This window comes from Mesoplodon densirostris, chromosome 13 (assembly GCF_025265405.1).
Source record: "Mesoplodon densirostris isolate mMesDen1 chromosome 13, mMesDen1 primary haplotype, whole genome shotgun sequence".
Classification (NCBI taxonomy): Eukaryota; Metazoa; Chordata; class Mammalia; order Artiodactyla; family Ziphiidae; genus Mesoplodon; species Mesoplodon densirostris.
This window is the reverse complement of record NC_082673.1, coordinates 4916358-4940337: the sequence shown is the minus strand read 5'-3', so window position 1 is coordinate 4940337 and position 23980 is coordinate 4916358. Positions and strand designations below refer to the sequence as shown.

Genomic DNA, 23980 nt, shown 5'->3' with positions numbered 1-23980 from the left:
AAGTCAACATCGGACTGCCACGTGACCCATCAATTCCACCACTGGGTGGATACCCCAAACCACTGAAAGTACACACTTGTACAATATCTAACTGATATTTGCACAGCCCTGTTCATAAGAGCATTATTCACAAAAGCAGAAAGTGGAAACAACTAAAGTGTCCATCAGTGGATGAATAAAAAACCAGAATGTGGTCTCCGCGAGCAATGGCGTCTTATTCAGCCATAAAAAGGATGGAATTCGTTGGTTTGTTTGCGATACGTGGGCCTCTCACTGCTGTGGCCTCTCCTGTTGCGGAGCACAGGCTCCGGACGCACAGGCTCAGCGGCCATGGCTCACGGGCCCAGCCGCTCCGTGGCATGTGGGATCTTCCCGGACCGGGGCACGAACCCGTGTCCCCTGCATCGGCAGGCGGACTCTCAACCGCTGCGCCACCAGGGGAGCCCAAAAGGAATGGAATCCTAACACAGGCTACAACATCGATGAACTTTAAGGACAATATGCTAAGAGAAATAAGCCAGTCGCAAAAGGGCAAATACTGTATGATTCCACTCATACGAGGTACTTGGAGTATCAGATTCACAGAGACAGACAGTAGAATGGTGGTTGCCAAGGGCCGGTGGGAGGGAGGATGGGGACTTAACGGGTACACGGTGTCAGTTCTGCAAGATGAAAAGGGTTCTGGAGATGCTGGTGGTGATGAGTGCACAGCAACATGAAAGTACTTCATGTCACTGAACTGTGCACTTAAAAATGGATGAAATGTATGTCATGTGTATTTTATCACAATTGAAAAATAAAACTGGGAGCTTCCAGTTGTAGGAAAGCAGGAGCAGAGGTGGTAAAGGCTGCTGGCCCCAGGGAGAGTGGGCAACGCCCATCACCCACCCCTGCGCTGTGTGCTGACGACCAAGGAAACTCTTCGGCAGCTTGTGGTGGCACCCCGGGTGGGGACGCCCATGCACACCTGGGGGACCAAACCACACTAGGCAGTGGTCAAGCCTCCTCCCGCATCACTTCCGCCCCGGGCCACCCCTCAGTCTACCCTCAAATAAACCCGGCCTTGACGTGAACACACAAGTAGGGGTTAGAAGGAAGTAGACCAATGATGCCTCAGAAGACAGTTGGACAGTTGTGACTGTGGATCAGAGACTTACAATGAGTCATCTTGGATTTTATACAAAATGGGGGGCAAGTTTCTTCTCAAAATCTCAAGTTTTCCACTCTGCAAAGTGGCGATAAGAATAGCATCCACCTGGTAGAGTCCAGAAGAGACTGAAAAGGAGAATGCAAGGCTGCTCGGTGCATGATGGAGATGAATGAGCACCGTGACTAAGATTAATACCACTACCATTCATAACAAGAAGACCCACATCCAGACCTGGTTCATCACAGTGAACTTACAGAAGGGCTGCTCTCTAACAGCCGAGGGGCTGTAGGTGGGAGGCTGCCCACAGGTGCCCGCATGCAGCCTCAGGCACACTGCTTCCCCTCTGCTGAGCGGCTGCCGCCACCCTTAGGAGAAGCTGGATCCAGACTCTGCATCCGCCGACGGGGCTCCCCGATACCGGCTGCCTGAGGCTGTAAAGGGATGCCCTGTCAGGGATCACTCCCCACCAGTCAGGGAAGGGACTCCCCACTCTGTACCCCCAGGACAGGGCAGTCAAGAGCCTACACTAAGATTAGAAATCTCCTTTGCTTATTCTCTCCTCTTCTGCATCAATTTCACTGTTACTATTGTCATCTAGATGACCTACCCCTGGATATCCCTGGTGATCCAGTGGCTAAGACTAAGTGCTCCTAATGAAGGGGTCCCGGGTACGATCCCTGGTCAGGGAACTAGACCCTGCATGCATGCTGCAACTAAGAGTTCGCATGCTGCAACTAAAGATCTGTGTGCCGCAACAAAGACCCGGTGCAGCCAAATAAATAAATAGAGAAATATTTAGATGACCTACCCCTGATCTGCAGCTAACAAGCCATGCTTATCACCCTGGAAGGAGAAGAAGGAAGCAGAACGTTCTCAACTTATGCCAGGGATGGAGAAACAGGAGGAAAGCCATTGGCACTTCTGTCCAGTCTTTTGCAGGAGAGAGGATGTGTCATGGCCAGATCGGTACTGCCTCTGAGGAGGAATGTGGCCTGACGGGGTACGCCCCACACACCTCCAGCTGAGGAACAGGTCACTGGGCACAAACGTGCAATTCTGCTCGGTGAAAACAGCTGTGACTGTCAATTGACTCAGAAACATTCCTACTCTGATCTCTTATCTGGCTCCTGGGGCCTAAGGACATACATGCAGAAAGTCAACTTTTGTCCACAGAAATGTTTTGTATTGTTACTTACATTAGTGAAAAAGTAGAGATTCTCCAAATGTTCACGTACCAGGGAACGGTAAGGAAATCACGATACAGTCACAGGAATAGAATATTATATCGTAATAGGTACATACATGTTTATGGAGAGTTTTCAATAAAGTGAAAAACCGTAATATTCACTTCAATACGTACAAAACAGCACATACGGTACAAACCTAACGTGTAATGAAAAGAATAATGAGAAAGGATGGATAATGATGAACTAATAACAAAAAATGGGTAAAAAGCTTAAAGAAAGTTCCCAGAAAAATAAACTGCAAACAAAGAAGGAATATAGGAAAAGATGCATGACCGCATCTATATTAAATAAACACAAATTACAACAAGGAAATACGAAGTTTGACCTATTAGACTGGATTAGAGAGTTAAGACTTATGTCTTAGGGGCTTCCCTGGTGACGCAGTGGTTAAGAATCTGCAGGCCAATGCAGGGGACACGGGTTCGAGCCCTGGTCCGGGAAGATCTCACATGCCATGGAGCAGCTAAGCCCGTGTGCCAAAACTACTGAGCCTGCGCTCTAGAGCCCGCGAGCTACAACTACTGAGCCCGCACGCCACAACTACTGAGACTGCGCTCTAGAGCCCACGAGCCACAACTACTGAAGCCTGCGAGCCACAACCACTGAAGCCCGTGAGCCACAACTACTGAGCATGAGCTCTAGAGCCTACGAGCCACAAGTACTGAAGCCCGAGAGCCACATCTACTGAAGCCTGCGGGCCACAACTATTGAAGCCCGCGTGCCACAACTACTGAGCTTGCGCTCTAGAGCCCACGAGCCACAACTACTGAAGCCTGCGAGCCACAACCACTGAAGCCCGTGAGCCACAACTACTGAGCATGAGCTCTAGAGCCTACAAGCCACAAGTACTGAAGCCCGAGAGCCACATCTACTGAAGCCTGCGGGCCACAACTATTGAAGCCCGCGTGCCACAACTACTGAGCTTGCGCTCTAGAGCCCACGAGCCACAACTACTGAAGCCACGTGCCCAGAGCCCGTGCTCCACAACAAGAGAAGCCCCCGCTCGCCGCAACTAGAGAAAGCCCGCGCGTAGCAACGAAGACCCAACACAGCCAAAACTAAATAAATAAAATTTTTAAAAAAGAGGTCTTAGAGCAGCACTCTGGGTGCTCTGTGACAGACGGGCTCTGCAAGAAGCAGAGCTGAAGCCCAAGGCTAGTTAGGCAGCTACAAGGTCATTCGTCCTGAGAGAGTGTTCGACTTGGGTCAGAGTGACAGCGGGGAAGGAGTTGGGGCCTCTCAGCTCGCGCCCCGCTTCCCAGCCCAGGCCCCGCAGTGAAGTCCCTGGCCCGCTGGGACATGTCCAGCTGGGTGTCCCACACTTCAGTCCCCACAGCAAAACCGACCCCCGCGGCCCCCAATCCCGGCTCCCACAGGGTCAGGCGCTCGGCTGTCCATCCAGACACCGGGCGACACCTTCGCTTTCCGCTCCTGCACACCTGGGATGGGCGGGGCTCCGTTCGGCCCGCCCCCGCTCCCGGGACCCCAGGCTCCAGCCGCGGTCCCTCCTCAGCACGGCTGTGCCCCGGGCAACGCAGGGCGTGCGGATCTCGGCGCATCGCCTTCCTGCTTAGACGTTCACGGGCCCCCATCGCTCCGAGGATGAGAAGCAAGCTGCCCGCACTCGCGGCTGGGCTCCCACAGCCGCCTCCTGGGCAACGCGGGGCGGCCTCCGGCTGGGGGGTTCAGTTCTCTCCGGACTCAGCCTCTTCAGGTTTCAGGCTCCCAGGCCAAAGTGCTCTTTGGTTTGGGGACACGGGGGTGGGGAGGAGGCCGGGGTGCTGAGAAATCTAGCTCTGATGGAAAAGCTTCAGGTTGGCTCCTGCCCATGACAGGGTGTCCCCTTTGAAGATGAGCTTGGACGGAGCACAGACACGCCCCCGCCCCCTCCCTCCACCTTTCCCGGTCTCAGGTTTACAAAACACAGCAGACCCAACCAAAGTCAGCAACAAAAGACTATCACCCTGTGGTTTCTACAGCGAGCACGGGGTCGGGGGTCGGGGGGTCGGTCAGCGGCCAGCGGGGAGGCCCACGTGCACGTTACGGTAAATGCAAACAGCACCCACGGCCTCCTCAAAGGTAAAGTATAACCCCCGAGAGGCCACCTGCTGAGTATAATCCTTTTTCGCTTTTCTCCAATACGTACATCTCTTCGGTCACCTACGGAGCACTGCACTGCCCCTCCCCCGTAACGCGGGGCTTGGCGGTGCTCCCGCTTTTCCCTAACGTCCGCGTCTAGCTCTCAGGGCCCCACTCCCTGTCACCCCTCTCCTGTGCCCTTAGCGCCAAGTTCCCTCAGCCACAGGCGCCTCCCCACACCCGCCCCTGCCCGGCCTGGCAGGGCTGGCCGGGTCTCCCAGGCTCACCGCCCGCGAGGCCTGCCCTCCTGCCGCCCCGCCCCGCCTGGGTTCCACCCTGCGCCTCGGGCTCCGCAGCGCGGCCCGCTCCGCCCCGGCCGTGTCCCCAGCGCGCTGCCCACTGCCTCCCCGCTACTTCTCCTCCTGCACCCAAAAGCCATAAGCTCCCTGAGGCAGGCATGCGCCTTGCTCATCCGGTCCCTGGCACACGCCTGGCTGTGAGCAGCACGCGGTGTGGTGAAAAGGGGGGGAGGGTACCGAGAGGGTGAGGGGAGCACGGAGAGTGCGAGCCACGCGCTGAAGACAAAGAGCAACTGAATTGACTCTGCAGCCCCCCTCCAGTGCGTTCATGTCCACGTTTAAAAATAAGCAGCTGGTGCGGCTTCCCTGGTGGCGCAGTGGTTGAGAGTCCGCCTGCCGATGCAGCGGATGCGGGTTCGTGCCCCGGTCCGGAAAAATCCCACATGCCGCGGAGCGGCCTCGCCCGTGAGCCATGGCCGCTGAGCCTGCGCTCCGCAGCGGGAGAGGCCACAGCAGTGAGAGGCCCGCGTACCGCAAAAAAAAAAAAGAACAGCTGGTAATGAGCCCTACCCGCTCCTGAACTACTTTGGTTCTAGCCTTGCAGGCTTCCAAGATGAGTATTTGAAGAGAATTATTTTGTGACTTATAGTCATGCTGCCCAGAAATCGCCGCGCCTGGATACAATCATTCCCAGATAAGAGGCAGGGCTAGCACGTAGACCGGAAGTCCCACCACCTCCTCCTGGACATGAGCTGAAAGCTTCCTATTGGTGCTCGAAAGGTTTCCAGTCAACATTAAAGCAAGAGTAACTTCTGCCTTTTCCGCTGTTAAACAACCAGTCGCGGTTCCTCTGCTTAAATATGTCAGACACCCCAACTGCCTAACCGAAAAAAAAATGTTCCTGTTTTACGCTATTTTATTTTATTTTTAAATTAATTAATTAATTTTTGGCTGCGTTGTGTCTTCATTGCTGCGTGCGGGCTTTCTCTAGTTGTGGCGAGCGGGGGCTACTCTTCCTTGCGGTGCGCAGGCTTCTCATCGTGGTGGCTTCTCTTGTGGAGCACAGGCTCTAGGCGTGCGGGCTTCAGTAGTTGTGGCTCGTGGGCTCAGTAGTTGTGGCATGCAGGTTTAGTAGTTGTGGCTCAAGGGCTCTAGAGCACAGGCTCAGTAGTTGTGGCGCACAGGCTCAGTAGTTGTGGCTCATGGGCTCTAGAGCACAGGTTCAGCAGTTGTGGTGCACGGGCTTAGTTGCTCCACGGCATGTAGGATATTCCTGGACCAGGGCTCGAACCCGTGTCCCCTGCATTGGCAGGCAGATTCTTAACCACTGTGCCACCAGGGAAGCCCTTTATGCTATTTTAAAATGACAGCCTCCTATTCTTCCAACTTTTTCAGAAGGAAGCTGCGTATGATCAGTTTTGCAATGCTGACAGTAACTCTACTTTCATTTGTCCATCTTGTAAGTTTTCATGGCTGAAGTTTAAGTCTTAGACATAAAATTCATTATTCAGAAAAGATAATAGAGGATTTACGTGCCTGTCACCTGGGTACTACATTCGTATGATGCATTCATATTCCTTTATTTAGAGCAATGTCAAAATCTTATATCAGCATCCTCTGAGTATACTCAGAAGCATTCATTTTAGCTTTTGGGTGATAATTGACACAGATATTCTAAGTAGGAGGAGATTTTCTTAGTCGTAGAACATCAGAGCCGAGGCAACAGGAAAGCTGACTGGTGTACCCCTCTCACAGAGGAGGACCCCAGGGCCAAAGGGATGATTCTCCCCAGGCTGGAGCAGGTTTTCCAACTCTCGGCTCAATGCTTTCTCCACCATTAACATCATCAATAGCTCCATTCACAAAATGACACTGATACTTCTCATATTGTGTAGAAAGAGAGAACCACCGTGTCTATAAGACAGTTTACATTGGGAATGGCTTCCAAGCAGTGGTTCCTCAACGACACACAGCAAGGGACCACCGTGTCCTGATGGCCGTGCGACCCCTCAGCAGGGCGGACCCGGCTCAGACGATTTTGTGGAATTAACTGTCTCTGCAGTGCTGGCCGCTTCCCCTGGAGGAGGGTCTTGTGGTTGAAAGAAGAGCTGAGAACGTGGCCTCCCTAGAGTCACGTGTGAGAATTCCCGTGTAAAGAGGGGAGATCACATATGAGGTGGAGAGGGGACCCAGCCTCCCGGATGAGACGCAAACCAAGTCTGTCACCTGAGTTTCCACATGCCACTGAACCTGATCCAGTGCTTCGAGGTGATTCTTCCTCCAGCTTAGCTAGATTAAATGTGATGACACTATTACTTAGGGGTTAATACCAATAAAGGTTTTGAAAATAACGTAGTTGCTTCATTATGAAATGATTTGTGGGTGGGGGGAGGTATGGAGGAGGGGAGCCTTGAGCTGGACAATGAGATCCTAACTTAGCTTCTAGATTCTTTACAAAGAGACAGCATGAGGACACCCACTCATTGGCAAGTGCTCCAGAAACTTCCCCAGAACAGCCCCCTCCAGACACTTCAGACCCCATTTACCGCCAACAGACTGGTGGGTTCCAACTTAGAGTTATTACAAGGGATCCCCAGTCTATATGCTGTTTTCTTGGTCAGTAGATGCCGTAATGAGGGCGGACCCAGAAGCTCTGATGTCAAAGGCCTTTGTACTGAACTGGCTGAGAATCACATGACGGTAGACTGAGGTATCCTACCTGCCTTGCTTTCCCAATTTCTAACTTAAATGTGGCTTAACCTTTAGCACTAGGGGGCAAACTGTATCTTGAGCACGATTACTCTGTGATAGAAAAATCTACATCTTGGTAATAGAGATTTTTTTTTGGAAAAAAAATGCTAAAGACGTTATTAATTCTGATCATCAAAATCCATAAAAGGGGAAAATGCGTATCAGCACAGTGTCAGGTGCAAAATCATCATAGGGGCAACTCTGCTCACGGAATGACAGTGGGGTGCAGAGGAAAGAGGCAGTTATTTACAGTCAGAGGAACCAGGATGGAGCCCAGCAATTCTACCCACTTTTCTGTGACCTTGGGCAAGTCCAAAGTAAAATGTATTAAAATGTATCCTCATCTGTAAAATGTATTAAATAACAACATAAATGCTTTCAAGATTGTTGGGCTTAAATCTAATGATGGAAGCAGAAGTGTTTTATTATCTAGAAAGAGTTAAAGCAATGTTACTTGCTGTTATCATCATGAGCCAAGCTTTGACTTTAACCCTCAACACATCCCCTTGAAGCAGCAACAACCATGCCCCTCGGACAAGCGAATACACTGACCCAAGGAGGCAAAGGTCTTCCTGACAGTGGCTACCAAGTGGCCGAGCCTCGGCACCAGCTCCAGTCCGGACGCCGGGCTCCAGCTCTGCCCCGGACACTCTGCTGCACAGTATGTGTCCTGGGTCTTCCTCAAAGTGCTGTACCCGTGGACCAACTCATTCCTTCCGCCTCATCTTCCCAAGAAGGCCTTATCAATTTCCCAAGTTTTAAAAGAGGGTCCGAGGAAGAAAGGGGCACAAGAAATGAAGACCATAACGACCCCCCTTTCCCAGAACTTCTAGAAACCTCTCATGCTCCTTTGGGCTTTATGGTACGTGCTCTTCCCAGCATGAAGCACCCACGACCAATATCAAGAGACAAGCAAATCGCTGAACATGGCTGACGGACACAACGGAACCCTGAAAAGTCAGTAGCTGGCAACATGCAAATGTGCATTTCCTTGCGATGCCAGGCAGAGGGCTGGGTTTCTGGGTAATTTCCCTCTCCTCTGAAATACACTTCAGAAAACATCATGTGATTCCAAAAGAAACAAATGTGCAACTTTTAGGCTAGTACTAGAAATGCTATAAATGAGTATTTCTCAGAATCCTAAAGACACGCCCAGCAAGAAGGAGTGAAAGGGGGTGGAGAGGGAAGGAAGACGGTTCCTCTGTTTTCGGCAACACTGAGCACTTAAAAGCATCAGTACTTCAGATCCGTAACTTACACACCACAGACGCATCACTTAGAAGGTGCTGTGCTTACACCCCGTGGAGTTCTTCTCCAAAATGCACACAAAGTGATCAGCTCGGAGGTGCTGCTCCTACCTCTCATGCAGAAATGAGCACAAGTATAAAGGGGTGGACCCGGGTCAGAGACAAGGGCAACCAAGTCAACACTCGACGTGTGCGCACACATATTCCGAGGGAAACACCCATCGCCGCCTCCAAAGACACATCCTTTGGGAGATCTTTTTGTTATCACCGCTACTGGGAAACACAACGCAAAGGCCTTCTCCCCGGAAGTACAATACCATCCCGAGTCTGACATAGGGAGGTTTTGCAAATTTACAGCATGCCGGTGTTTTCATACTTCACCTGAGCAGAGAAGTCGATCAGCTTCGGAAGCAGCACCTTGCCTCCTTCGTCGCTCTTCAGGAAATCCAGCAAACTGCCTGTTGATAGAGGAAGGGATCGTTAGTGTAGTTCAAACACACAAGAAAAAACTCCAAACAAAATTCAAAAGATCATTCCTACTGGCAGGGCAGGGTGGGGCGAGGGGACCAAGCAAAATGACTGCTTTGTAAATCTGTGTGGTCACCGCGCCTTTTCCTGACGTGGGTCAAACCCAGTCCCCTTTATCCTGTCTCCTTTGACCTGATGTGAAATGTACCTGAGCTCCAGGTAAGAAAAGGTGACGGCGGACGCTGCTGTCTTGCTACTGAGCACTTCGTACCTGCCACCACGCTACACGTCCTCCAGCACCTGATCTCCAGAGCTTCTCTGGGACAGAAACCAGCCAGTCCTCCCAGGGGGCCTGCCTGTGTCCACAGCAGCCACTCAGCTGGGCTGCTGCCCCCCGTGTCCAGCACGGATCTCAGCTGTGCCCCAGGTGCCCAATGAGTATTTGATGAACCAACTGCGCTTTGGAGGAAAGTGAGACCTTACTTAAAGGGGCACGTGCCCACAGGCAAAGTCTCCTGCTTCCTGGGGCTTTACCTCTAAAACACGACCTGCTTCTTCTCCTAGAACTTATAGTGCCAACCTGAGGGTAGGCTTGGGCAAGTTCTGTACCTCGTCCGAGTCCCTGTCAAGAGGGCAGGTCCCAGGAGCTCTATCAGAGTCCGCGGGAGGACAGGTTTAAAGCATGTGCCAGGGAGCTGGCAGGTAGTAAGCGCTCAATTAATCCACAACGAACACTGCTATATTTAAAATGGATAACCTACTGTACAAAGTTACAATGGATACAAGGACCTACTGTAGAGCACAGGGAACTTTGCTCCATATTATGTAACTACCTAAATGGGAAAAGAATTTGAAAAAGAATAGATACGTGTATAGGTACAATATAACTGAATCACTTTGCTGTACACCTGAAACTAACACAACACTGTTAATCAACTATCCTCCAATATAAAATTAAAAGTTAAAAAAAATAAAAAATCAAAAAAAAATCCACAACTCAGAACAGGGGTACTTAGCCCTCAGACTGCTGGGGAGATTGAGTGAGATCCCCCAGGGAAGACATCAAGAGCAGTCTGACATATAGTAATTGCTCAATACAAGGTAGGCACTGTTATCCAGAGAAACTCATGTTTACATTTATGATTAAGAAATATTATTAGTTAATTAATCCAACACGTATCTACTGAATTCCTGCTTAAGTGTCTGATCCTGAGCCTGGCTTCTGGGTTGTAGCAACCTAAGCCACAGGCAATAGGGCTTTTTTTTAAAAACAATGTTCTTTATTGGAAGTACTCTGAGGGACTAATATTCTGAAATATTAACATATATTAAATAAGAAAATGTAATAATCATCTACCTAACCTATTCAGCTATGACGTACACTATAATCTCCGCTCTGCGGGAGACCATTGTTAATTCTGGATTACGGCTTATGTGTCTTTTCCTCCTTCATTCCTTCTGAAGATTCTTTAGAAATCAGTTAGCAGTTTATTAGTATTTCTACTGAACTGGAGGAAGAGGATGGTGATTCAAGGTCCTTCATCTGAAGGTGACAACAGTGGGAGAAAAGATGGTAGCTTGAAACCTCTTCCGCAGGGATTCTGTGATGACACAGGAATTTGACCTTGACAAGGTTTAAAGATATTTACATTTTGAAGTGACATCCTGAACATTTAGAGGACGCTAAAGAGGAAATGGAACTGGTTTTGAAATTCTGAGATCTCACATTTTGAACCCATAACAATAATACTCTTACTTGAGATCCATATTTACTTATTTGACAGACACCTCCTGGGGGCTGACTAGGTATGGGGTACGACTCTTGGAGCTAATATGTATGTGGAGACAAGTGCAGAGAAACTAGGAAGACGACAGATCCATTTTGGAACAGATGACTTCCAGTGCGGTGGTTTATGAAAAGGCTTCATTTTCCTATATGTGCTGATGCTTTGGGAGTGAGCCTGCTGTTTTACACTTGGAAGTATCTGCGTCTTCTTGGAACGTTTAGGTGTTTTCCTTTTTGAGGGTCCGGCCTTCACAAGCACGGGTGCCGGTGGGTGGCGCTCACCCTTGGCCATGTACTCGGTGATGATGTAGATGGGCTCCTCCTTGGTGACCACGGCGTACAGCCGCACCAGCTTGTCATGCTGCAGGGTCTTCATGAGGTTGGCCTCTTCCAGGAATGCTTGCACAGACATTGTGCCTGGCTTCAGGGTTTTTACAGCCACTTTGGTACTGTTGTTATAGTAACCTAGGGAGAGAAAAGAAGGGAGGCCGTGATTTATCAAAAACTTCATGCAGACTTAGAAGAATATTTAGTTATAGACAGAAAAAAACTTCTATGAACTCTACAGTGTTACCATTCTCTAAAATCTGTATATGTAACATTAGGGGCAGCTGAGTAAAGGGTAGAGGGGAATTCTCTGTATTATCTTTACCAAAAAATCCCTAGAATGATTCTGAAATCAAAAGGCTTTTTATCAAACAATAGTAAAATAAAGCTCCATATATGCACCGCACCATTTTCTCTAATTAATAAAATGTTCTTTATCCAAGACCAAAAAAACCACACACACCAAAGCTCTATATACTCCTTCGTACACACAAACCCTGACAATGGTCTGGAAGAAAATACACCAAAATACACCGAGGACTGGCTTAATTATGGCTGATTTAAATTTTGTTCACCATACCTTTAACTCTTTACCAAATTTACTGCAATGAATATGTATTATTTTTATAATCAGAAAAGAAAAAGCTTTGCACTTGAAAAAAATTTTACTAACTTTAAAGTAGAAACAATACACTAGAGTCAAATAAACATTTCCCAACGTTTTCAAAGAGAACTGGATTCTGCGTGAACGGAGGGCTCTGGGCTGAACTGTCTGGGGACCACGTCCCGCCCCACCCGCTGTGCCAGGAGATGCAGCGCGAGTGCGGACAGTCCATCAGGGAAGATGCCTGTCTGAGTCGATGGACTGCAGCATTCCCCACCCTTGCTTGACCCCGGAACACTTCTTCATGTACCTTTTCACACCCCACAGAATGTCCTTCGGGAAATACTGTCTACTTAATCTAGTTCCCCCAAGGCACCGCTTTCCTGGGACCTGCCACAATGATGTGCTTACTTTTAAGCTTGATTTTCTCTTGGGAAAGCTTTTTCTCAGTAGTTGGGGGAGCTTTTTCTCAGGTTGGAAAGCAGAAGTAGAGATAATCACATGCCCCTTTCCTTTCCTTTCTGTTTCCATAGTTCTCTTAGAAGTACAAAAAAGGGTGAGGAGGAAGGGAGTGGCAGCTGGTCACCACCAGGAGTCATCCTGCAGCTCACCTCTACTTGGTGGGTTACAGCCTGATAGCACCTGCCCCAAGAAAGACAAAAGTCTAAGGAACGGTGATGTGAAAATGTCCAGTTGCTTTTCAGGTCACACGATTATTAGCAAATACACAGCTTATGCTCAGTGAAAATCAACAATGGTGGTTGGTCTTTGGGTGGCAGAATTTGGGGCGGCTTTGACTTTCTTTTGTTCTTTTTTATTTTGATTATATTTGTGAATGAGTATATATCTTCTTCCTTTTTTTTTTTTTTACAAAAGGAATTATTTTTAAAAAGAAAAGGAAGTATGTTTCTATTTCCACACCTTCCAGTGGGTAAAAAAAAGTATTAGTCTGCAGCTAACAGTCAACTCTAGTTAGTGATTTTTCTTATCATTAATACTGCTTTTTCTGCTAAAACCTTTCTTTGTGTGTGTGTGTGTGTGTGTGTGTGTGTGTGGTACGCGGGCCTCTCACTGTTGTGGCCTCTCCCGTTGCGGAGCACAGGCTCCGGACGCGCAGGCTCAGCGGCCATGGCTCACGGGCCCAGCGGCTCCGCCGCATGTGGGATCCTCCCTGACCGGGGCACGAACCCATGTCCCCTGCATTGGCAGGCGGACTCTCAACCACTGCACCACCAGGGAAGCCCTAAAACTTTTCCTTTCATATTCTCCTTTGATTTGTACTTAGTAGTAGCTTTCCATGCCTTACAGAAAAATGAAGAATGCAGTATATAAAATAAAGTAAGCGTGGGACCATATGGATAAGACAGTAATATAAAGCTGACAAAATATTGTCCTAGGTCATTATCACAAGCCACAACCTACACAAAATAATGGAATCATGAATATATTAAACTGATTTCCATCTCAATGCATAATTACAAACAGTATGAGCTTTCAATGGCTGTAAAGAGTAAATTTAAAGTAAATCCCACCAACAGAAGTCCTTTTAGGGGCTTCCCTGGTGGCGCAGTGGTTGAGAGTCCGCCTGCCGATGCAGGGGACACAGGTTCATGCCCCGGTCCGGGAATATCCCACATGCCGCGGAGCGGCTGGGCCCGTGAGCCATGGCCGCTGAGCCTGCGCGTCCGGAGCCTGTGCTCCGCAATGGGAGAGGCCACAACAGTGAGAGGCCCGCATACCGCAAAAAAAAAAAAAAGTCCTTTTAATATTACATTTGAATCAAAAAGTTTCCATTATAATTTGTTTAAGAGTTCATAAATAGGTCTTCATTTACATCGATGTATCCGTGGCAAAGTACAGCAAGGCGTAACAAGAAAATATACCCTCTTTGATATATAAAACTGACAAAGGACTGGTGTCCAGAATATATAAAGAATTCCTATAAATCAATAAGAAAAATAGAAAAATAGGTAAAAGCTTGGATGGGCATTTTAAAAAGAAGAAATTCTAATGACTAACAAACTTGTGAAAGAAATTCAATCTAATCAGTAATCAGCGAAATGCAAATAAAGCCACAGGGAGAAACCACCTCCCAGCAAGACAAAAATGACAAAGTCTGACAATCTTGAGTGCTGGTAAGTGCCGGCGGCTTGGCAGGGGAGCCGGGGCAGTTCCTGCAGCTCCTTTCCTGGGCTCTTTTCTGAGCATCACTGAAATTCAGTTGTAAAGCTTCTGTCTCCAACAATAGCCTCAAGGTCCCTCGAAGGATGTAGACAGAGCAGACTCCTTTCTAGTGCAGTTGTGTTGAGTGACCACCCACCCGGGCTGTGCCGACCTGGGGCCCACATCTACCCAGTACCACTGTGCTGTCAGGAAAAGGAACACTGCCGACCCTTGTACGTTGCTGGTGAGAGTCTAACCCAGACGAGAGCTTTGGAAATTAAGTCGGCAGCATTTCGTGGAGGTGAAGATTCATACACGGGTGATCCAGCAAATCCACTCCTGGTCATCTAGAGAAACTCATGTACCCTCGCACCAATCAGCACAAAAATGTTCCCAGTAGCCTTGTTCATAGTAGCCAAAATGTGGGAGAGACTCCAATGCCATCAATAAATAGTGAGAAATAGGTAGGATTCCTTTACATAAAGTTCAAAATTTAGCAAAACTAAACTATACTGTGGACCCCCCCCCCATATTCAAAAATAGCAGAACTACAAAGAAAAGTCAGGAAATTATGGCAAAGTCCGAACAGCAGCTGCCTTCGGGGGACAGGCGGGGTTGTGACTGGCAGGGGGTGAGTGGGCGCTTCGGGCTGTGACCTCAGTGGTCACCACACAGGTTTTCATGTTGTCGTTAGCTACGAAATCCAACATTTGCGTGCTATGCACTTTTCTGTCTGCTTGTTACGTTACATAGCAACCAGAGAGAAAGGAGCAGAACTACTCTCCCTTTGTTGTCATAAAAGCCATGGGACTCATTCAGGCTTTCACATAAAATAAAATTATGGGTAAAGGATGAAGAGAAAAATGCTTTCCAAGCGTAGGGGGAAAAGTTAGCAGGAAATACTGCAGCTGCTAAAGATATTAAAAATGCCGATAAAGAGTTTGAGATGGACAGTGAATAAAACAGCTGTGTCAGACACAGCTCCAGGATGGCAACAGCTTCTGCCCTGTGGCCTCTTAGGGCTGTGACATTTGCAGGATAGGGCAGGTTTCCACCTGCACTAAAAGGCATGATTTTTATTCAGCGCTAAGGATCAAATTGTACTTTACCAAGATATTCCCTGGTAGTGGCAGGTTCACACCAGTCACAGAGATTTGGATTGTCATTACACACGGAAACATACCCATTACTATGTATAAAATAGACAACAAGGACCTACTGTATAGCACACGGAACTCTGCTCAATAGTTTATAATAAGCTAGAAGAGAAAAGAATCTGAAAAAGATTCTTATATGTAACTGACTCACTTTGCTGTATACCTGAAACTAACACAACATTGTAAATCAACTATACTTCAATAAAAAATAAATAAATTTTTAAATAAATAAATAAAAAGGAAGTTGCAAAGCGATTTTAAAAAATCTTGTGAAGGTAGTAAATAATTTCGTGTGGGTACTGCTCTCTGCCACAGGTAAAGAAAGCCGAGAAAGCTCCAACTCCAGGTGTGACTAACTTGCACAAAAGAGCTCCCACAAAATGGATGGTGGTTTTACAAAAGATGCATGTAGTTGATTTTAGAAGGTGGCTGGTGATTCATTTCAATGCAGCTGGCTCCTGTGAAAATTGATCAAGCAAAATTCAACGCAAAATCAGCTTCCTTTCTTTCCCAAAGTCTCTTCAGAGACCAAGTGGCAACAGGAAACATCACCCTTTGTGTCACGGATGGGTCAGTTCCCTGGGAATCCAACAGCCCACTGAGGAAAACGTGTCTCCAAGCTAGATGTCAGAGGATCACCGGGACAAGAGGAAACAGCTTGAGGGAGAAACTCCTTTCTTTTATTCCCCACCCCCTGCTTCCCCCCGCCCCCCCCACCCCAGGACAGACCACTTCCTCGTATTTGTCTATGGTGCTTCGGACAAAAAACCCAGACAATAAAGTGTGCCTGGGAGTCTATGAGCCACTTCTCACGCTTGACGAAAATATTCACTTACTTAGTTAACAGGGTTACAATTTTTAATTTGTTGTCCTTTTTATATCAATGAGCAAAGCTAGCCAGCTTATTCCTTGAGAAGTAAAAACTAAATTCTGGCAGCTCTAAATTGCACAGACCTTGCTCTTAATGGGTCCCTCGGTCAGAATGAGACGTGCAGACACACACGGGAGAGGGGCATCCTGTGACCTGCTTCACAGCACAGCACCCACCAGTATTCTTTTGGTTTTATTCCCCAGCTTTCCTCTGCTAAATGCATTCAACAAATTGACGTAATTTCAGTGGCTAAGGAAGAGCTCCCTGGCTGGCAGCCAGAATCACAGACCCATGCTTGCACGAGATCCCAGATCAAAATTTTCTATTGTTTTCCTTTTCTCTTCTTTCTTTTCCTTCCTTCCCTCCCTTTCTTCTTTTCTTTCTTTAATACAAAACTAGAAGGAGAAAGGCACAATTGAAAAACAAACAACTTTCGATCGCAATATCCTGGCAGTGATATTATGCCATAGTTTTACTATTGGTGCAAACTGAGTAAAGGCTACATGGGACCTCTCTGTACTATTTCTTTTATATATACGATAGCTTTATTGAAATATAATTCATATACCATATCATTTTCCCATTTAAAATATACAATTCGGGGCTTCCCTGGTGGTGCAGTGGTTGAGAGTCCGCCTGCCAATGCAGGGGACACGGGTTCGAGCCTTGGTCCGGGAAGATCCCACATGCCATGGAGCAACTAAGCCCGTGCACCACAACTACTGAGCCTGTGCTCTAGAGCCCGCGAGCCACAACTGCTGAGCCCGCATGCCACAAATATTGAAGCCCATGCGCCTAGAGCCCGTGCTCCACAACTGTGCAGTGTGAGTTGATGGCCTTGCTCTTAGGAGACACCTGTATAAGTGCTTAGGGGTGAAAGTCATCACCTCTGCAACTTACCCTCAAGTGGCTCCACAATAACAATAAAATACGTACGTGTGTGTGTGTGTGTGTGTGTGTGTGTGTGTGTGTGTGTAGAGAATACAGCAAAATATTAAGTGGTGAATCTAGGTGAAGAATATACAGTGTTTATTATACCTGCCCCTATTCTGTGGATTTGGAAAAAATATATTAAGAAGTAACTGCAAATACCTCAGGGGAAAAGTGGCAATTAAAAAAAAAAAAAAAAAAAGAGCAGATACCAGTTTGACAGTTCCTTCAAAAGTTAAACAGAATTACCATGTGACCCAGCAATTCCACTCCTAGGAGGATGTATATACCCAAAAGAAATGAAAACATTTGTCCACACAATAATTTGCACACGAATGTTCAAAGAAGCATTATGCATATTAGCCCAAAGGTGGAAACCACCCAAATGTTCATCAATGGATAAATAGATAAGCTGTGGTATATCCATACAATGGAATATTGTTCAACCATAAAAGACGAAAGAAATTCCGACACAGGCTACAACCTTGAGGACACCATGCTGAGTGAGATAAGCCAGATACAAATAGACAAACATCTGTATGATTCCACTTACATGAGGTCCCTAGGGTATCACAGCCATAGAGAAAGGAAGCAGAAGGGTGGGTGTCCAGAGGCCGGGGTCGGGGGGGAAGGGGAGTGTCTAGTGTTTCCTTCTGGAGCGATGGAAGTATTTTGGTACTAGATAGAGGTGGTGGCTGCACAACCATGGGAATGTAGTAAATGTCACTGAGTTGCCCACTTTAAAATGATTGATCTTATGTCACATGAATTTTACTTCAATTTAGAAAAAAAGGTGGACAGAGGAAGAGGGGAAGGAAGTGACGATCTGGGTTGCAGAGGGTGGGCAAAGACACACCTAGAGTGAGATCACGCCCCCAGACCTGCGGGCCCGACCGGAGACACAGTGCCAGTGAGCAAGGTGAGGTTGTGTACTCATGAGTTACCTGAACTCCGTTATCACGTTCCCAAAGACTTACATCACAGTAAGAATCAATTATATGCAGAGGCATATTTAAACGATCCTTTGGCTAAAGCAGTGACAACAGGAGAAAATGGGCAAAGCTGTGATCCCAGTGGCTGAGATTTTAGAGGGAAACCTCTCCCTCGCAGACTGGCTGGGCTGGGGCTGGGTGGGTTTTAAAAGCTGCCTGGCCCTTCTCTTTAGAAATCATGTTTGCTCTCACTCACACAAAGCTGGCGTGGAAACCATGATGCAGTAAAAAATCGTTTTAAAAAATTCTTTTTACAAAAGAAAAAGGAATTCACAGTCATTATAAAAGCTTTAGAAAAGACAGGTGGGCAAAAAGTATCTGCTGGAGAAAAAGCTACTGTTATCATTTTGGTGCTTTTCTTGCCAGCCAGAGAAGGCAGTACTTAACAGTAAGGAACGATTCTCTAACGGTGGAATTTTGAGTATCTTTAGAAAGTTTCTTGGTGAGAAACTGCAATACCTGTGAGGCTTCCTATTAAGCCCACTAGCAAGGATGGTCCTAACCCAAGTGTACCCTCCCCTGAGATGCAAGCACATTCCTGTACTTAACATGTGTGTCCAGAGAATCTGGTGATGAGAGAATCACGCAAGAGTAGACAGAACCACCAGGATAAATGCCCACTGCCCCCTTCCTTATAAACATTCATCCTTGGGACTTCCCTGGTGGCGCAGTGGTTAAAGGTCCGCCTGCCAATGCAGGGGACACGGGTTTGAGCCCTGGTCCGGGAAGATTCCACATGCCACGGAGCAACTAAGTCCGTGCACCACAACTACTGAGTCCGTGCACCACAACTACTGAAGCCTGCATGCCTAGAGCCTGTGTTCCACAACAAGAGAAGCCATCACAATGAGAAGCCCATGCACCGCAACGAAGAGGAGCCCCCACTCGCTGCAACTAGAGAAAGCCCGTGCACCCAGCAACGAAGACCCAACGCAGCCAAAAATAGATAAATAAATAAATCTATGAAAAAAAATTCATCCTGAAAGAGAACTACTAAGTCATGAGGAAGAGGAAGAGTCTAATCACGTAGGTTGTGTAGGCTAGTTCTTGGCACAGGTGGACAGAGGAAAACAAAAGCAGTGATGCTTCTGAGAAAACTGATAGAAATCGGCCGGAGCCCTTATTTCTCCTGCTGTTTCCCCCAGGAGAGACTCTGGCTCCAGAGCCACACACTCACCCATCCAGACTTCCCCGAACTGCCCGGCACCGAGCTTCTTCACCAGCTTAATGGATTCCCGGGGGATCTCCCAGGCATCTTTGTCCCACGGCTTCTGTGGTTTGGGACTAATGCATGCCTTCTCCAATCTTCTGCACAAGCCATCTGACTGCTCTAATTTGAAAGAGAAAATAAACGTGGAAAAAGTCATCCCTTGTATTTTACCAGTATCTGTAGGGAAGTCTGGACTATGAGTCTTATCATTTTCAACTTGCCAAGGTCTACGAACCTAAAATGCTTATAGGGGTATCTTCTGCGTAATCATGACTTTTGAAATTCTTAAATGAAAGACAATTTAAGACAGACTTGATTTTATTCATTAGTAATGCTAACCTATAAAAATAAAAACAACAAAATGAACAGATAAACAAAGGCTGACATGTTGTCACACTTAATAGAATATAATTTTAATTACAGAGTCCATGTAAGCTCTCCAGGGCACAATGGTGGGAACTTGGTCATGTCACCACAGGGCCCCAGTGCCAGAACAGCGCCAGGGCTCCACAAGCCCTCAACACATGTGCCAGATGGATAAATGGATGGGGGTAACAGAGAGGGAAGGAGGACTCCACAAAATCTGGGGTACTTGCTCTCTCCATATTTTGGGACCTATGCAAATTTTATGTGTAATCCTTTGGAGCAGGTTGAAGAAATAAGCAGTAACAAGAGTTGCCCACTACAACTGGCCTCAAACACACAGTCATGGGTTCAGCTTAGCCAGGCTGTAGAGCAGACTGGCGACAGAGGACCACTGACAGGCCACTTCTAAATATTTCGGTATTATTGTTATTTCTGTTTTCTTTTACCAAGAGTAATACATACTCATGGTATGTACTTTACACACACATAGACATGTATACACTAGGACACAGTTCTACAAATTTGCATTCCTATTCCAGATATTTAAAGATGCATTGTAAAAATATGTACTATGCAAAAATAATATCCATTTTTCTCTTTGCAATTCTGGAATGTTAACTGTTAAACAGCACAAACTAGGAAGGACTAGGATAATTATTCACAAAGATCAAATCTGACTTTGAATGTATACTTATAGATTAATTTAGAACCAAGTATAGAATATCACCCTCCAACTTTATCCAAAAGGAAGATGATACATAAAACATTTTATTCAACATAGTATTGGAAGTCCTAGCCACAGCAGTCAAACAAGAAAAAGAAATAAAATGAATCCAAATTGAAAAGGAAGAAGGAAAACTGTCACTGTTTGCAGATGGCATGATCGTATACATAGAAAATCCTAAAGATGTGACTAGAAAACTACTAGAGTTCATCAATGAACTCAATAAAGTTTCAGCGTACAAAAAATTTAATATAAATGTTTGCGGAGGAGGGAAGGGATGTGGGAACAGATGTATATGTATGACTGATTCACTTTGTTATAAAGCAGAAACTAATAATAAATAAATAAATAAATAAATGTTTGACACCATATACTTATCATAATAGATGTATCTTTTCTTGTCTGACCTTGCATTTTCACTTACTTTGGTAATGCTTAATCATGTCACTGATACAAGGAAAAGTGATTCGTGGGGAGATGTAATAACCCCCATTGTCCAGACTTCTGATTTTGTAGTGCTTAATAACGTCACCATGCACGGGGTCATAATCTCTGACAGACAGAGAGTAACTTCCTGTGGGGGAAGAAGTACAAGCAAAGATTACACTTACATTTTGTAAGTAAGATTGGCATTATGGGGGAGGGGAGGAGTGGGAGTTTGGGACTAGCAGATGCAAACTAGTATGTATAGGATGGATAAACAACAAGGTCCTACTGTAGAGCACAGGGAACTATATTCCACATCCTGTGATAAACCATAATGGAAAAGACTATGAAAAAGAATATATATATGTATAATGGGATCACTCTGCTGTACAGCAGAAATTAACATAACACTGTAAATCAACTATACTTCAATAAAATATTTTTTAAAAGGTTGGTATTATACACACCGTGGACACATTTTGCCATAGAAATATGCAAAATATAAATTGAGCATGTATATAGTGCATAATTTTAAAGTCTTATAAAAAGTCTACTTGAGGGCCTCCCTGGTGGCGCAGTGGTTAAGAGTCCGCCTGCCGATGCAGGGGATACGGGTTCGTGCCCCGGTCTGGGAGGATCCCATATGCCGCGGAGCGGCTGGGCCCGTGAGCCATGGCCGCTGGGCCTGCGCATCCGGAGCCTGTGCTCCGCAACGGGAGAGGCCACAACAGTGAGAGGCCCACATACCGCAAAAATCAAAAAAAAAAAAAAAAAAAAGTCTACTTGACAAATAAAGGTAGTGTTTTGTTTGCTGTGAAGCTTACCAACACACTTTTTCTTCTTTGTGATGGGTTTTTAAAAAATTATTTTGCTGAATTGAAAAGTTATTTTGATTTTCTTTCTCTTAAAATTTCAAGTTTTATACTAAATAATAATTTAAGAGGCTCAGTAAACATAAAGCATGGTAAAAATAATAGCCATAATTATGTCTGCTTTTATGTTACTTTTAGTAGCAAAACTAATAATTTGAGCTTGTTATTTGTTATCAAACTATAAAACTTTCACTACCAGAACATAGTACAGGCATATCTCAGAGATATTGTGGGCTCAGTTCCAAACCACCTCAAGAAAGCAAATACCCTAACAAAGTAAATCACACAAACTTTTTGGTTTCCCAGTGCATTAAAGACGTTATGTTTACACTGTACTGTAGTCTATTAAGTGTTCAATAGCATAAGTTTAAAAAAACAACATATATACTTTAATTAAAAAAACATTTTATTGCCAAAAATTGCTAACCATCATCTGATCCTTCAGTGAGTCATAACAGTAACATCAAAGACCACTGATCACAGGTCACCATCACAAATATAATAATAAAGAAAAAGTGTGAAATACTGCAAGAAGTACCAAAATGTGACACAGAGACACACTTGCTCATGAAGTGAACAAATGCTCTTGGAAAAATGGCACCAATAGACTTGCTCGATGCAGGGTTACCACAAACCTTCAGTTTGTAAGAAACTGCAGTATTTGCAAAGCACAATACAGTGAAGCCAATAAAACGAGGTCTGCCAGTAATCGACTTTTTTTCCAAAAAAATTCTTTTTTTTTTCAGGATTCTAGAATCGTTTCTAAGAATGATTTCCTAAACAGTGTTTTATAAGAGGCCTTATGTCACTTCCTACCTTTTAATGTTTCACTTTCTCTGATAAGAAAAGCTCCAGCACTGTTCCCTGGTGCCAGAAGCTGCCTTTCTGCATCTTTCCTGGTTATATCCTTGAAAAACCACCTGAGAAGACATATTAACATTTCATGGGTGTTTTAATCCCAGGAAGGAAAAAGACGAAGAATAAACAAGAAACCCAGAGCGACCAACAGAACTGTCCCAGATGACACGGGAAAGGACTCACTCTTCTGTTTCCAAGGTGTTGACTTTCGCTACATAGTTGCTGGGGATGAAGCCTTCTCTCTTTGTCGAAAGGGATTTAGCTTTCCACCATTCTCCATGCCTGGAATAGAAACATGCATCCAAAAGGGTTTGTATTCAATGACTCAAGAACTACAAGAGCAACTGTCTTAATGTGTCTGTCTTGCAGGGTGAGGGAGGGCGGGGAAGACCCCTGGAAACCCAGAATCCAGGGAGAAAGTTCATACTTCTTGCTAAAACATAAATACATTTAGTGATGGAAGCAAAAGCAAACAGTCTCACGACTGAAGTGTGGGTTGCTGTGCTCAGAGCTGCCAAACGGGAGTTGGTGAAAATGGTTCCCATCTTGCACAAACAAAAAGTTCACATCTAAGAAACGCTTTAGGGTCCTTACAGAAGTGGGAGTCAAGGGAATAAAGGGCCATAGTTCCTATGTTATAAACTCCTTTGTTAAAACATCTCATTTCCATAGACACAAGCCATGGGGAAAAGAAATAGAAAACCATAAAATAATCCCAAGCAGTTAGGCCTCATCACCACACTCTCATCTTCTGTGAGAGGTGTGGAGCCAGGGAAGGGGCTGGGGAGGGAGGAATGGACAGGTCCCTGTGAGCCTCAACTATGTTCCCCATCAGATTCCCACACCCAGACGGGACCTTCGTCTGCAAGACGTGAAAGACAATTACAGCTGCCACTAGGCTGTGGTCCACTACATGTCTGTGCCATGTTTATATATATGTACACACATAATCTTCACATCAAACCCATGACAGAGGTATTGCTGTTCCCGGTTCATAAGTGAAGACACTAAGGTGTAGAGTTGAAGTGACTCGTCAAGGTCACACAGCTATCAGGTGGCAGGGCCAGGATCTGGCTCAAGTTCACACTCAGCCAGGAACTGACAACTGCTCTCAGCCTCTGAACATCATAAACTTAAGGGTCTCCCGCCTCCAACCAACCAAGCGTGTTCCAGTTGGCAGGCCAAGGTGACACCCTATGAAAGATTACTAGAATTCTTGGAGTTCATTATTCTCAGCACAGTGCTGAGCCCTGTGGTCTGAGCAGGGCCACAGGTGTGTGAGTCAGCCTGGAGGGGTCAAGGAAATTATGTCCAAACATCTTCACAGAAACGCTAAATGCTGAGTGGGGACTCTCCCGAGACGACCACTGCTTCAGCACCATGCCCTGAAGAGTCACACCCAGTTGGACCCATACACCCAGTCTTAATGTGAGTAAAATAACGAAATAAATAT

General features: G+C 46.2%; 1 protein-coding gene across 3 annotated transcripts in view; it reads right to left on the bottom strand.

Moving 5' to 3' along the window:
• Nucleotides 1-23980, bottom strand: part of LYN (LYN proto-oncogene, Src family tyrosine kinase) — a 107011-nt gene that overhangs the window by 21596 nt on the left and 61435 nt on the right. For all 3 annotated transcript variants that reach the window (XM_060115528.1, XM_060115530.1, XM_060115529.1), the window contains exons 5-10: nucleotides 22711-22809; nucleotides 22486-22589; nucleotides 20796-20945; nucleotides 19249-19401; nucleotides 11310-11492; nucleotides 9155-9231 (exon numbers count right to left, since the gene is read on the bottom strand). In XM_060115528.1, coding sequence (XP_059971511.1) covers nucleotides 9155-9231; nucleotides 11310-11492; nucleotides 19249-19401; nucleotides 20796-20945; nucleotides 22486-22589; nucleotides 22711-22809 — 766 coding nt within the window. The remainder of the gene's footprint in view (nucleotides 1-9154; nucleotides 9232-11309; nucleotides 11493-19248; nucleotides 19402-20795; nucleotides 20946-22485; nucleotides 22590-22710; nucleotides 22810-23980) is intronic.